The sequence below is a fragment of the Vigna unguiculata genome, chromosome 11, assembly GCF_004118075.2.
Source record: "Vigna unguiculata cultivar IT97K-499-35 chromosome 11, ASM411807v1, whole genome shotgun sequence".
In the NCBI taxonomy this organism is placed as follows: Eukaryota; Viridiplantae; Streptophyta; class Magnoliopsida; order Fabales; family Fabaceae; genus Vigna; species Vigna unguiculata.
The window spans coordinates 39267355-39281107 of NC_040289.1; the positions used below are offsets into that span (position 1 = coordinate 39267355).

The window sequence follows — 13753 nt, forward strand, 5'->3', positions numbered from 1 at the left end:
AGGTAACAAAATTATATGTTGTAGCATGCAATATGGTATCTATTTTGTTTACTTTTTGTTTTTCTATTCTGATGCGGTGAATAGAAAAGAATGTAAAAAGTATTAGTTACGTACAAATGAGCCCGTGTAAGAATATTACTCAAAAATTTCTACTAAATTTCTACTAATATATTTGTTAGATCGAGGGAGTTTTACGAGAAAATATAATATCAATAGATCTGAATTTAATTATATAAAATATTAATATTATTTTTAACCTAAAATTTTAAGATAATGAATCTTTATTTTTGTACAATTCTATATTTTTTATTTCTAGTCTATACTTGAGATTCCTAACACTTATTTTATTTATCGTTTTAAGAGGAAAAAAAAATGTGGTAGAAAAATTAGTTCTGATGTAGAAGTGGTGGATAGAATAAATATAAAAGAAAAAAAGAAAGATTTGGAAATTGGAAGCATATGATCCACTGAGTGAAGGTGAAGTGGTTGAAATCACCCGCGAAGCCCGTTAGGATAAGGCAGAGAGAGAAAACACAGAGAACACGAAAATGGCCACTCTGCAATTCACCTTCACCGACTCAACCTCCTTGTTCAGGCCTTCTCTACATTCTTCGCGAACCTTCCCTCGGAATCGAAGCCTCGTTGTCAAAGCCTCTTCTTCTTCTTCCGACGACATTTCCCGGAGCAGGAGACGCTTCCTCGCCGAAACCGCCGCAATATCGGTTTCGCTTCCTCACTTTCCGGCGAGGGCCGAAGACACGCTTTCGGAGTGGGAGAGAGTGTACCTCCCTATCGACCCCGGCGTCGTGCTTCTCGACATCGCTTTTGTCCCCGACGACCCCAACCACGGTATTGTAAATTTGTAGTATTCTCTCGTGTCGACTTGGATGCTGTTGTTTTGGTTTGAATTGGAGTTGAATGAATGAACGGTGTTCGTATTTTAGGTTTTCTTCTCGGGACGAGGCAAACAATTCTGGAGACGAAGGACGGAGGAAACACTTGGGCTGCGCGTTCGATTCCCTCTGCCGAAGATGAAGATTTCAACTATCGCTTTAATTCTATCAGTTTCAAGGGGAAGGAAGGGTGGATAGTTGGAAAACCTGCGATTCTGTTGTACACTGCTGATGCTGGAGAAAGCTGGGAGAGGATACCTCTCAGTGCTGAACTTCCTGGGGATATGGTTGTTTATGCTTTGTTATTCATTCTAATAATAATATTTGTGTTTATTTCTGTGTTTGTGAAAATTGTGCTGAAATGTAATGGGGTGTATTGCAGGTGTACATAAAAGCGACTGGTGAGAAGAGTGCAGAGATGGTCACTGACGAAGGTGCAATATACGTTACTGCTAACAGGGGTTACAACTGGAGAGCTGCTGTTCAGGAAACTGTGTCGGCTACTCTTAACAGGTGAGTTTCCAATAATGCACAAGTGTCTATGTATGCATTGAACTGTCACGGATATGGTGTAGTGTCCTAATGCTACTCTTTCAAAATAGTAAGTGGAGTGTTAACAAAATTGAAATGTTTGAGTTTGGCTGTAGGGTGAGTGTTGATGGGTTTGTTTGTTGAAGAAGTTTGTCTTATTCGGCTTTGTGCTTCAAAAACTCATTGTTATGTGAATGTTGAACGTTTTCAATTTTATATGTCAAGGCATTTATCTATCTGTGTTGCTTCTTCAGAACAGTTTCTAGTGGTATTAGTGGTGCAAGCTATTACACTGGGACTTTCAATACTGTCAATCGCTCTCCAGATGGAAGGTATGTTGCAGTCTCAAGTCGGGGCAACTTCTACTTAACCTGGGAGCCTGGTCAGGTGAGGATTTTACTTCAGGATGACCTTTTTTTTGCCTTTGTTGTGTGTGGTAATTGTGCTATGCCTTTCCTAGAATTTGAGTTATGAGAAAATGTTCGCCTGAAATGAAATTGTCAATATGAAAATTCTGAAGTAGCAGCCATAAGCTGGTCAGGTGAAACAGATTACATCAGTTACTGAAGTAATGAAAATATTTTTCTCTGATGTTGGGTCTTCTTGGTTGTAAGGCCCAAAAAGTAAGCTAAAGTGATGTACAAAACTTTCCTTTTGGATTTGTCCTAGAATTTCTTTTCTTTGTTTTCATCCAGTTGATTCCATAGATAGAATATACCTCCGTGGAAAAATAGTTATTTAACAACAGACAAAATCAGAGGATTTTCTCTGTTTCTTCTTCACCAGCTTTTTTACTGTAAAAACTTTCTTCCTTTTTCAATGCTTAATGATTCTAAATTCTATGGTGGTGCATTAGCTCTTCCTTAGGATATATATATCTCAGATAGTGGATTGTATAGATGATTTCTTTTCTATTTAACCATGAGGTATCACATTGACTGGTGATTTGTCTTCTGCGTAGTAGGCAATAACTCTTTTATTTTATTTTATTTTCAGCCGTTCTGGCAGCCACATAATAGAGCAGTGGCCAGAAGAATACAGAACATGGGATGGAGAGCTGATGGTGGTCTTTGGCTTCTTGTTCGTGGAGGTGGTCTTTATCTCAGCAAGGGCACAGGGGTAAGTAGTTCTGAGAATTTCATTCCATGGTATGAATGTGAGATAAAAGTCTTCCATTTCAGTCCTTAATTGTGGATAATCTTTTAAATATTTTCCTAAGTCTTAAATTACTTTTAATTTTGTTACCCTTCCTCACTCGGACATTTCCATCTTTATGTTATACATTCATAGACTGGTTTTTTCTCCCTTCTCTCATTTATTAACAGGAAACTTCTGTTTTTGATCAAAGATCTTTCTTGCATTCAATTTCCTTTTGTTGTTGTCGTGTGACACTAAGTGCATGTTTGGAAATGGATTGATTTTGGAAAATAATGATTGCCCGGTACATGTTTTATCAAACTTATCTGTGTTCCCAATTCAACTAGCCCAAAATGTTTGAGTTGCATCTTGTTAAACTAGGGAGAAGTTGAAGAGGGTTATAGGAATGAAAGCTCTTTCTAACAAAGCACTCAAGTGCTTGAAACTTTTTTGTTTCTGTTGTTTTTGTACAAAATAGGATAGATTTCTAAACTGATGAGTTAAAATCTATTGATAAGAGATAATTGGCTCTGTTGCACTTTTTGCTTGCTGTAGATGTCTGCTTCATTTCTTTTCAAATATGAGCTAATATATATTATTGTTTCAGTTAACTGAAGAATTTGAGGAGGTTCCTGTTCAAAGCCGAGGTTTTGGCATTCTTGATGTTGGATATCGTTCAACGGTAAAGTGTTCCTTCATTCAAATAATTGCTTTATTAAGTAAGCAATTCTTGCGTGTAAACAATCTTGCGTGTAACAAGTATTGCAATATTCTTTTTAATTTTTAAACCAGAGAGCAATGAGGAAGCCATTCTTTTGTATATGTAATTTGCTAAATTATGTATACAGGATGAGGCTTGGGCAGCAGGAGGAAGTGGTATTCTTTTGAGAACTACTAATGGTGGCCAGTCATGGATCCGTGACAAAGCTGCTGACAACATTGCTGCAAATTTATACTCAGTGAAGTCAGTCTAACTATTACTGAGCCTCAAATTTATAATTATAGCGATTTATTTTCTACCCTTTAAAAACTAAAGTTTAATTGGGCAAGTTCCCTGTCTAACCACACCAGGCTCCACATGTTGCCTTTTTTTTTTATATTTATATTTGAGTAAATCACACTCATTTCCCCTATCTTTCTTCACTAATTTCTCCTAATTGTTTGAAAAGTGTTGTGTACCCTTATAAAGGGGTTGTTGTAAACGTAAAGAAAACAAATATATTATGCGAAATCTTAAAAAATATTAAGGGATTCCAATGTACTCTTTGTATTTTTTATTTGTCTTTATGATACTTTCCAATTTTATGATGGATGCAGTTGACTAGAAATAGAATGTTATCTTTTATGTTTTAAAAATAACGGAATGACAAATTTTCCCGGAAAGAGTATACAGGAGTTTTGGGAATTGGTTAATGCTATTTTGAAGGTTATAAAACTTCTGAAGTAAAATCTTATTGTATATGGTCTACTTGTTGCAGGTTCATTGATGACAAAAAAGGATTTGTATTGGGGAATGACGGAGTCTTGCTTCGCTACCTTGGATAGAGTTATAATTCAACATGGTAAGTAATGTTTTACTCCTGATTCTGGATGACATTAGCAGCATATCTTTGAACATCACCTGTAGTTTTTAGAAGCTGAAAATGCCAGAAGAGTATCTCCCTGTCTTTCTGGTTTACAATAAGATAGAAGTTGTAGAAGGAAAGAAAAAATAGAGGGGAGAAAAATATTGACTATTAACTAGACAAGACAAATTATGAAGTAAATCTGAAACTACCTTCAACAGTCAGGAACTTATTATCTGAAAGCTGGTTAGATGATTTTAAGTTGATCGTCCTTGGCTACATTAATTTTGCTAGGTTATCTGAATTGCGTGACTTTATGATTGAATTAAGTAATTTTGTAGGTTTGTTGCCTCGATTGCAATTTTGTAGCAGATTACATATCCATGATTAACATTCATTACTCTGGAGAGAGCTATGGGATCAAATCGACTCTTGCTGTTGTGCTAAACAAAAAATGTGAGGAAGTATAGGAACAAACTATATTACTGTAAAGAGAGTTATGTTATGTCAATGTAAAATTGTAATGGCATGTTATTATCACATTAAAATTAAATTTTATAATGCATATATGTTGTACGGCAAAAGTAAAGTATTGCAAAAGCACTTCTTCGGCATCAGAGATCATCACACGATAGATTGTATCATTAGCTGTTATTTCAATAAGCATATTTGGATTCAGATGCATACTCTGAAAACCGACAAATTTATCAAACAGGCTTAATTTCTTTTTTTGAAATTAGTAGATTTAAAAAAAAATTATCCCTACAGTAATTCGTGCTTGAAGACACAACTTTACATTGAGAAAAAAAAAATATTTCAATGACTTTATCAAATCTACTTTAGAAGTCATTTCTTATTTTTATTAAAAATGCTAGTAAAGTTCTAAGTAAGTGAATGAATTGATTAAAAATTTGTTCAAAGCCGGTTAACGAAATTTGTTTAGAATGAATTTCTTAAGAAAATTATTTTTATAGTTTTCTTTCAAAATAGAGTGTAAAGTATTTGTCATTGTCTTTTCAAAAAGTTGTTTTTGATATGATATTATGTATTACTGAACTATGATCTTAAAAAGCGTCCATGAGCAGAAACATTGTGCATGCAACTACACATTTATTGTTCCTTAAATTAGTAACATGCAATGTTAAAATGTTGTCTTTAAATTAGTTTCGTGTGACTAGCTATTAGTGTCTGGAAAATTTTCCCCACTGATTTATTGTTTAGTTTTATTTATAATTAATTTACTGCATAAATACTTAATTTGAATGATTAAATGATTTGTCAAAGGAGGAGAGGTGGATATATGCAATTATTTTAGAAATTTAACATTTGTATAGTAGGATATTACTAAAACAAATCAAGATCAAATGATAAAAAGAAAGTTTAATTTAAACGTTCTTAACAGATCTCAAAAGAAAGTATAGTTCTGTTGTTGAAAACAACAAAATAATGACACAATTCATTTTATCATGTTGAAACGGATTAATCGTCGTAGTAAAGTAGTTAAAAATCTTGATTCATCCTATCCATGGACTTGACTAAATTAGTGTGGATTAATTTCTTGAATCAAAGATCTTCAAAAAAAAAAATGTGATCAAAATAAATGGTGCATATCATAATCATATCATCATACTCTAACGAATAACACCTCATAATTGGAGACCAAGATTTTAGAGTTGAAGTTAATCTTATATGTTTTTCAAGATGGTACGTTAGGGTTATATTCACAGTATTCCTTTTACTCTTTCATGGCCTTGTATCCTAAACATTGTGTACACTCTATTTTTAATTCAACTACTACTATTGAGACAATGATCAAGAGTTTCTCATCACCATCCTTATCGTTGATGGTCATGCCACTCCTTCCCCTTTGCTCTCGCCTTCACACCTTACCACCTTCAGCACAATTCTAACACCTCCCACTCCACCAATTGTATGTCTTTTTTTGAACCCTAACCCTAACATTTTATCATTCTCTTATTTGTCTTTTACATTATTCTCATCTTTTTATACTCAATGTTTAATCACAATCATTTCACTTTTTTTTCTCTTTTTAAAAACTTATCTTCAATATTTACGCTTTTATTATTTTTGAAACTCGTTCTCCATTTTGACAACATAATTATTTTTGTCAAAGGTTAATACACACCAATTTAAGTTTGTCCTTTGGATTTTTTTTGTTGAAAATACACAATTTGTTTATGTTATTATTTATACACTTGTTATATTTAATTTAGAGAATAACATTATGCTTAATTTTTTTAATTGAAAGTATATAGATTGTTTATGTTATTGTTTATAGACTTATTATATTTAATTCAGTGAATAACATTATGTCTGATTTGTTGAAGAGGGAGCTTACGATTATAGTATTGTTGCTGAAAAGATTGGGTGTGACATTTTTACGCAATTAAAAAACAACTTTCCTATGTCGGTTAAGTTCAGTCCGGTCCAATTTAGTACGGTCCAGTTCGGTTCGGTCTAGTTCAGTTTGGTTCGGTTTAGCCCGATTCGGTTTGGTCCAATTCGGTTCGGTTTGGTCTGGCTCGGTCCAATTCGATTCGGTTTGGTCCAATTCGATTTGGTTCGGTTCGGTTTGGTTCGGTAGAATTCAGTTCGGTTCGACTCGGTCCGGTTCGGTCTGGTTTAGTTTGGTCCGGTTTGGTTCAGTCTGGTTCGGTTCGGTCCAGTTCGGTTCGATTCAGTTTGGTCAGGTCCGGTTCAGTCCAATCCGGTTTGGTCCGGTCCAATCCGGTTCAGTTCAGTTCGGTCCCGTTCGATTTGGTCCGGTTCAATTCGGTCTGGTTCGGTTCAGTCCGGTACAATTCAATCTGGTCTGATTCGGTTTGGTCCGATTCGGTCCGTTTCGGACTGGTTCTGTTCGGTCCAATTCGATTCGGTTTGGTCCAATTCGATCGGTTTGGTTCGTTTCGGTTTGGTTCGGTCCGATTTAGTTTGGTCCGTTCCGGTTCGTTTGGTCCGGTCCAGTCTGGTTTGGTCCGGTCCGGTCAGGTCCTGTCTGGTTTGGTTTGGTTCGTTTTGGTTCGGTCCGGCTTGGTCTGGTCTGGTCCGATTTGGTCTGGTGCGGTCCGGTCTGGTTTGGTTGGGTTGGGTTTGGTTTGGTTCGATTCAGTTTGGTCTGGTCCGGTTCGGTTCAGTTCGGTTCGGTCCAGTTCAGGTCGGTTCAATTTGGTCCGGTTCGGTTTGATCCGATCTGGTTCGGTTTGGTCCGGTCTAATTCGGTTTGGTTTGGTTTGGTCTGGTCTGTTCCGGTTCGGCCTGGTTCGGTCCGTTGCGGTCCGGTCCGATTTGGTTTGGTTCATTTTGGTTCGGTCCGGTTTGGTCTGGTCCAGTCCGATTTGGTTCGGTCCGGTCCGATTTGCTTTGGTTCGATCCGGTTCGGTTCAGTTCGGTTCGGTCAAGTTTGGGTCGGTTCGGTTCGATTCGGTCCGGTTCGGTTTGATTTGATCCGGTTCGGTTCGGTCCGGTCTAATTTGGTTCGGTTCGGTTCGATTCAGTTCGGTTTGGTTTGGTCTGGTCCGTTCCGATTCGGCCTGGTCTGGTCCGTTATGGTCCGGTTTGATTTGGTTTGGTTCATTTTGGTTCGGTCCGGTTTGGTCTGGTCCAGTCTGGTTTTGTCCGGTTTTGTTTGGTTCACCTCGATCCGGTTCGGTTCGGGTAGGTTCGGTTTGGTTTGATTCGATCTGGTCCGGTTCGGTTTGATTCGGTCTGGTTTGGTTCGGTTCGGTTTGGTCCGATTCAGTTCCGTCCGATTCGGTTCGGCTGGTTCGGTTCAGTTCATTTTTGTTCGGTTCAGTCCGGTTTGGTTTAGTTCGGTTCGATTTTATTTAGTCTTGTCCGGTCTGGTTTGGTCTGATCCGGTCTGGTTTGGTCCAGTTTGGTTTAGTCCGATTTAGTGCAGTTCAGCTTACTTCGATTTAGTCTGGTTCAATTCAGTCTGGTTCAGTTTGTTCCAGTCTGATTCATTTCAGTCCGGTGGAGTTTGGTTCGCTTTGGTCTGGTGCAGTTCGGTTCGATATGATCCAGTTCAGTTTTTTCGGCTTCGGTTCGGTTCAATGGGGTTTGGTTCAGTCTGCTCTGATTCGATTCAGTCCGATCAAGTTCGGTCTGATCTGATCTGATTCAATGTAGTTCGGTTCGGTTCGGTCTGGTTCAGTTCAATCTAGTTTCTTTGGTTTGATTTCGTTCGGTTTTGTTTGTTCCGGTTCGATCCAATACGATTCAATTTAGTCCGGTTCAGTTCAGTCCAGTTCGATTTGATTCAGATCAAAATTATTCGGTTCGGTTTTGATCAGTCTGGTAGGGGTTGGTTTGGTCTGATTCAGTTCGGTTCAGTTCAATTCGGTCTGATCTGATTCGGTCAGGTTTGGTTTGTTCTAATTCAGTTTGGTTCGGTTCAGTCCGGTCTGATCTGATTTGGGCTGGTTTGGTTTGTTCTGATTCTGTTTGATTCGATTCAATCCGATCTGATCTGATTCGGTCCGGTTTGGTTCGGTCTACTTCGGTTCGGTCCGATTCGTTTCGATCTGGTTCGTCTCAGTTCGATTCGATCCAATTCCGTTTATTCTTGTCCGGTATGGTTTGGTTCAGTTGGGTTCGGTCTGGTTGGGTTCGGTCCGGTTTGGTGTAGTTCAGCTCAGTTCGATTCAGTCTGGTTCGATTCAGTGCGATTCAATTTTGTCGAATTCTATTCAGTTCGATCTGGTCTTGTTTGGTTTGGTTCAGTCTGGTGCAGTTTGGTTCGATCTGATCCAGTTCAGTTCGGTCCATTTCGATTTGGTCCAGTCTGGTCCGGTTCAGTTGGGCTCAATCTGGTTTAGTTTTGTCTGATTCGGTTTAATGCGGTTCGATTCGGTTCGGTTTGGTTCAGTCCGGTCTGGTCCTTTCCGATTTAGTCCAGTTCAGTTCAGTCCGATTCAGTTTGGTTTGGTTCAGTCTGATTTAGTTCGGTCTGGTCCGATCCGGTTCGGTCTGGTCCGGTTTGGTTCAGTCCAGTTCGGTTTGGTCCGGCTTGGTTCGGTCCATTTCGATTCGATCTGGTTCGGTTTGGTCCAGTTCAGTTCGATCCAGTTTGGTTCAGTCCGGTTCGGTTCAGTCCAGTTCGGTTTGGTCCAATTCGGTTCATTCTGGTTCGATTCGGTTCAGTCTGGTCTGGTTTGGTTCGGTCTGGTTCAGTTTGTTTCAGTTTGGTTCGGTTCGATTCCGTGAGGTTCAGTTTGGTTTGATTCAGTCTGATTCAGTTGAGTCATGTGCTGTTCAATCCGGTTTAGTTTGGTCTGGTCTAGTCCGATTTGGTTTGGTTTTGTTCGGTGCAATTCGATTCGATATGATCTAGTTCATTTCGGTCTGATTCGGTCCAAATTTTAAAATAAATATGGACACGTTTGTTACAATAATTGTAATCAATAAAAAAGAAGAAATCTTGCACGAGGAAGAAATTGATGAGAAAGGTTTTTAGAAAGAAATTACACTTAAGTTATAATTAAATTTATTGAGTTAATTTTTCAAACTTTTTTTCCTGCACAAAAGTATAAGGTATTTTTTTAAAAGTGTGTTTACTTAAACATATTCTTATAAGTAAAAAATTGGATCAAACAAGACCAAACTTTGGTAAAAAGAAATTGTAGAAATATTTTGTTAAAAGATAATGTTTGAAATAATTTGAAAATTATTAATGTTGTGTATCTTAATGGTAGTGGACTCAAGACCCTTGAGTAAGGCCTTAAATTTTAATTTTGTGGATAGGATATTTAAGAAATGGTCCTCAATTTTTAAATAGAATCAATTTTCTTTAAGAAATATTAAAGTTTCAGTCTTTAATACGCTATTATATTTTATTTTTAATGTCTAATGATTTGTTATAAAATAAGTTTTTAACTTATTTACATCAATTTTACTATTCACTTACTATTATTTAAGTTAAAATATGAATAACAAGATCTAGAATATTAAAAACTTATACATAATAAATTATTTTTGTTAACTGTTTTAACAGTACACCCGATTCTATGATGAAAATATATAGAATATCAAATGATAAAAAAAATAATACTTTGATAGTTAGGCTAAAAATATTTTAAAGATAAATTAAAAAGAAAGTAACAAATACAATATAAATATTTTTTGAAATTTAAATTTATTAAATACTAAAAAAATACATTTTAAATTAAGAACCTAATACCTATTCAAACTATTTATTTATTTTTTATCAATTTTAAGATATATTTCACCTTCGTCACTGTCTCCCATTTAGTTATATACTCTAAACCTTTGTGCAGCTCCTTCAGGCCTAAACCCTTTCGGCGGCACACAACCTTAAACAATGGTAATGTTTCTGTCTCTCTTTTTCTGCGTTTCTCTTTTCTCATTTCGATTATGGTTTTCCGTTATCGTAACTCATAGTATTCTCTGTTTGAATGGAACAGAGGAAGAATAAACATGGGTTTAGGAAACCCTTTGTGATGAAAAAGCTGAAGCAACCGGAAGAGCAACCCACCGTGGATCCTATTACGGGAAAGAAAATCCCCAAAAGTTTCGTCTTTTCACGAGGAAAGATACCGGCCTCTCTCAAACAGCTTCAGATGGACCTCAGAAAGTTGATGCTCCCATATACTGCTCTCAGCCTTAGGGTTAATTCAATATTCCCTTATTCTTCTTAACTTTCGTTGTTCATCTTTGACTTAACTGTGTAGAGATTGATGTAATCTTTTCAGGGCTGGATTCAAAATTGATTCTTGTTTTGTGTTCCTGCAACTAGAAATGTAGTAAAAATTATAATTTGTGAAAGGGTAAAACAAATTTTTCTGTGATTATATCCCCAGACATGGGGATTAATTGGCATAGGGTTAATTTCACTTTACAAGTAGTGTTGAGTTGGAGTCAATTTCAATATTTGAAAGGGAGAATTTTGTCTTTCATAGTGGTCTTACAAGGTTTTAGCGAAATTGTTTTGTGTGTCTTAAAGTTAAATGTATAAATTTTTGTCTTCTATGTTGCAGGAAAAGAAACGGAATAATTTGAGAGACTTTCTGAATGTTGCTGGACCAATGGGTGTCACGCATTTCTTTATATTGTCAAAAACTGCAAGTTCACCCTACTTGAGGGTTGCAACAACCCCTCAAGGGCCTACTCTTACGTTTAAGATACAAGAATATTCATTGGCTGCTGACATTGCGCGATCTCAATTGCATCCTAGATGCCCTAAGGATCTTTTCAAAAATTCTGCTTTGGTAAAGTATTCTTTGTACTCACTTTCTACTGAAGGGTTACAGATTCTTGAAAGTAAGGCATAATTGATAATTTTTTGTGATAATATTTATTCCTCAAATGCAATTCACCATGTTGTTATCACTAGTGATGTGATACGAAGAGATGATTTATTATGTTTTACTTTTAATCCTTATCAAGTTGAAGACTGATAAGATGGTCAAGAACTCTTAGTTTGTATGAAACTTTATTTTTTTCTTATACATTCTTAACTGTTTGAGCTAGATGAAACTTTTTGCAACGGGTTGAAACTTTGGTTTTAAAAGATGTAACCAGTTACTTAGTAACTATTGATAGTTTAAGTTGTATATATTTGTTGTTTGTCTAACATTTATGTCTCTGTTTTCTTGTCAGATTGTGCTTTCAGGATTTGTGAGAGGAGAGTTACCTCTACAGCTTACAACTAACATGTTTCAGAATATTTTTCCAACAATTGATGTCAAAACTGTGAGTTTATATGCACACATCACATCTGACTTACTTCACACCCAAGTCCTTCATCTCTTACTGTGACGACTTTTTATTTCAGGTTAAGCTCTCCACTTGCCAAAGAATCCTGTTGCTTAATTATAACAAAGACACTAAGCTCATTGATTTTCGGCATTATTCCATTAGATTACAACCTGTAGGTGTTTCACGCAGATTAAGAAAACTTGTACAGACCCATCAGGTTCCTGATCTAAGGAATCTTCAAGACGTTAGTGATTTTGTCACAAAGTACGATACTTGCTTAATTAATCAAGTTTTCATTTTTTTTTTACTTTTTGATTTTGAATGATGATCTGGAAGAAAACTTGTATGATATGATCCAATTGACCTTTGCATTCTGCTATCTGTACAAAATAATTAGCCAGGCTGTTTCCTCCTAATTCTTTAACTTTTTGATTTTTAAGGGCTGGCTATGGATCCGAAAGTGAAGCTGATGAGGAAGCAGCAACAATTACTTTGTCTAGTGATCTTGGTAGAGTTAATCGTGCTTCTACAAAAAGTGCTGTCAAATTGCAAGAGATTGGACCCAGGATGACTCTTCAACTAGTTAAAATTGAGAAGGGACTGTGTTCGGGTGAAATTCTCTTCAGTGAATATGGTATCTGATCCTACACTTCGACCTCAAGTAGATTCTTTTGTTATTACTAAAAATTCTATCGAAACACCAATTATATTAGCTGTCTAATATTCACCAAGAGTGTGGTGAATAGCAGTTCTTCATATCTTGATTTGAAAGTACCAAATCCAGAAGTACTTTTACTAAAAGCGTGGTGAATAGCAGTTCATTAGACATATTCCCTTGATGCTGATAGATGACATTGTCATTAAAGTTGTCATTTTTATTACTTTCTGGTATAATAGACATGGTGATCCTTCTGAAATCAATTGATTATGTCCTGTAGAGAAGTCTTTGCTTCTTGAGCAACTCTCATAAGTTAATTTTTTTCTTTTCCTCTTCTCCCTTGATCATTGCTTTTAGCCCCCTAGTCATTTTTCTTCTAATTTTGAAGTCTTCAATTGCCTGCATCATTTGTCTACGAACTTGTTCTTTGCACATGCTTCCCACATAACCCTTCTCGGTCTTTTCTAACTACTGTGCTTACTCTTCCTTATCAGGAAATACTGGAGGCAAAGGAAAAGGTGATAAAGAGATGGAGGGTGAAGAAGATGCAGAAGGCGACAAAGAAGGAGAACATGCAGAGGATAGTGAAGATGAAGATGAAGAACTTGATTAGTCGCATGTGGTATCAGATGGTGGTGTAACATTGAACTTGTGTTGTAGATCTTTAACACTCCAATAGATGCCACTGGAAAATTTTCACATCGAGTATTCTGGTGGTTGTGCAATACAATTCATATATTTCTGTCAAAATCCATAAATTTAGAGTAATCAAACGATGTTCGTTCGTTTTTACTATCATTTTATTTGTAACTTTACTTTCACCACTTGCTTCCTTTGAGGTTTCATTTTTTGCTTTTAAAATGTGTTTACATTGCTCTTAACCAGAATTTATAATGTGTTCACATGATTATTCTCTTCTGATGTTTTATAATGACTGACATTTTAATCAACTGAAACCTCCTAATCCGTAATATATGGAATCTAATCTGCTTAGATTAATTATTTCTTGAACACTTTCAATTGAAAAAATATATAAATTTTGTAAGTAAACTAATTCACAGCTTAAAAATGAAACTTCATTTTCTATAGAAACTGTGTAAGGGTTTCTATAAATCAATTTACAGAAGTAATTTTATTTGTTTATGAAGGTAATTGTTTTGGTTTATTTATAGAACATTCGTCTGTAATACAAATTCCAAAAGTTATTAGTGGCGAATAACATATATCACAGT

General features: G+C 36.2%; 2 protein-coding genes across 2 annotated transcripts; both read left to right on the forward strand.

The window, feature by feature from the left end:
* Nucleotides 1–444: 444 nt before the first annotated feature.
* Nucleotides 445–4740, forward strand: LOC114168524 (photosystem II stability/assembly factor HCF136, chloroplastic-like). Its single transcript, XM_028053377.1, has 9 exons — nt 445–849; nt 945–1180; nt 1276–1406; nt 1679–1811; nt 2421–2543; nt 3169–3243; nt 3410–3525; nt 4040–4123; nt 4468–4740. The coding sequence occupies exons 1-8, from the start codon at nt 549–551 to the stop codon at nt 4104–4106; spliced, it is 1182 nt and encodes a 393-aa protein (XP_027909178.1). The 5' UTR covers nt 445–548; the 3' UTR covers nt 4107–4123; nt 4468–4740.
* Nucleotides 4741–10368: 5628 nt separating this feature from the next.
* LOC114168366 (peter Pan-like protein) lies at nt 10369–13382 on the forward strand. Its single transcript, XM_028053150.1, has 7 exons — nt 10369–10469; nt 10570–10773; nt 11143–11373; nt 11765–11857; nt 11940–12127; nt 12304–12497; nt 13016–13382. Exons 1-7 carry the CDS (start codon nt 10467–10469, stop codon nt 13132–13134), a joined length of 1032 nt encoding a protein of 343 aa, XP_027908951.1. The 5' UTR covers nt 10369–10466; the 3' UTR covers nt 13135–13382.
* Nucleotides 13383–13753: the final 371 nt, after the last annotated feature.

What these genes read in the sequence shown, in the direction of transcription:
- LOC114168524 (XM_028053377.1), top strand. Translation starts at nt 549, where the DNA reads ATGGCCACTCTGCAATTCACCTTCACCGACTCAACCTCCTTGTTCAGG. An exon ending in CTGAACTTCCTGGGGATATG is followed by an intron (nt 1,181 to 1,275) that starts GTTGTTTATGCT and finishes GGTGTATTGCAG; the next exon opens with GTGTACATAAAAGCGACTGG. An exon ending in ATCTCAGCAAGGGCACAGGG is followed by an intron (nt 2,544 to 3,168) that starts GTAAGTAGTTCT and finishes TTATTGTTTCAG; the next exon opens with TTAACTGAAGAATTTGAGGA.
- LOC114168366 (XM_028053150.1), top strand. An exon ending in ATACTGCTCTCAGCCTTAGG is followed by an intron (nt 10,774 to 11,142) that starts GTTAATTCAATA and finishes TCTATGTTGCAG; the next exon opens with GAAAAGAAACGGAATAATTT. An exon ending in AATTCTCTTCAGTGAATATG is followed by an intron (nt 12,498 to 13,015) that starts GTATCTGATCCT and finishes CTTCCTTATCAG; the next exon opens with GAAATACTGGAGGCAAAGGA.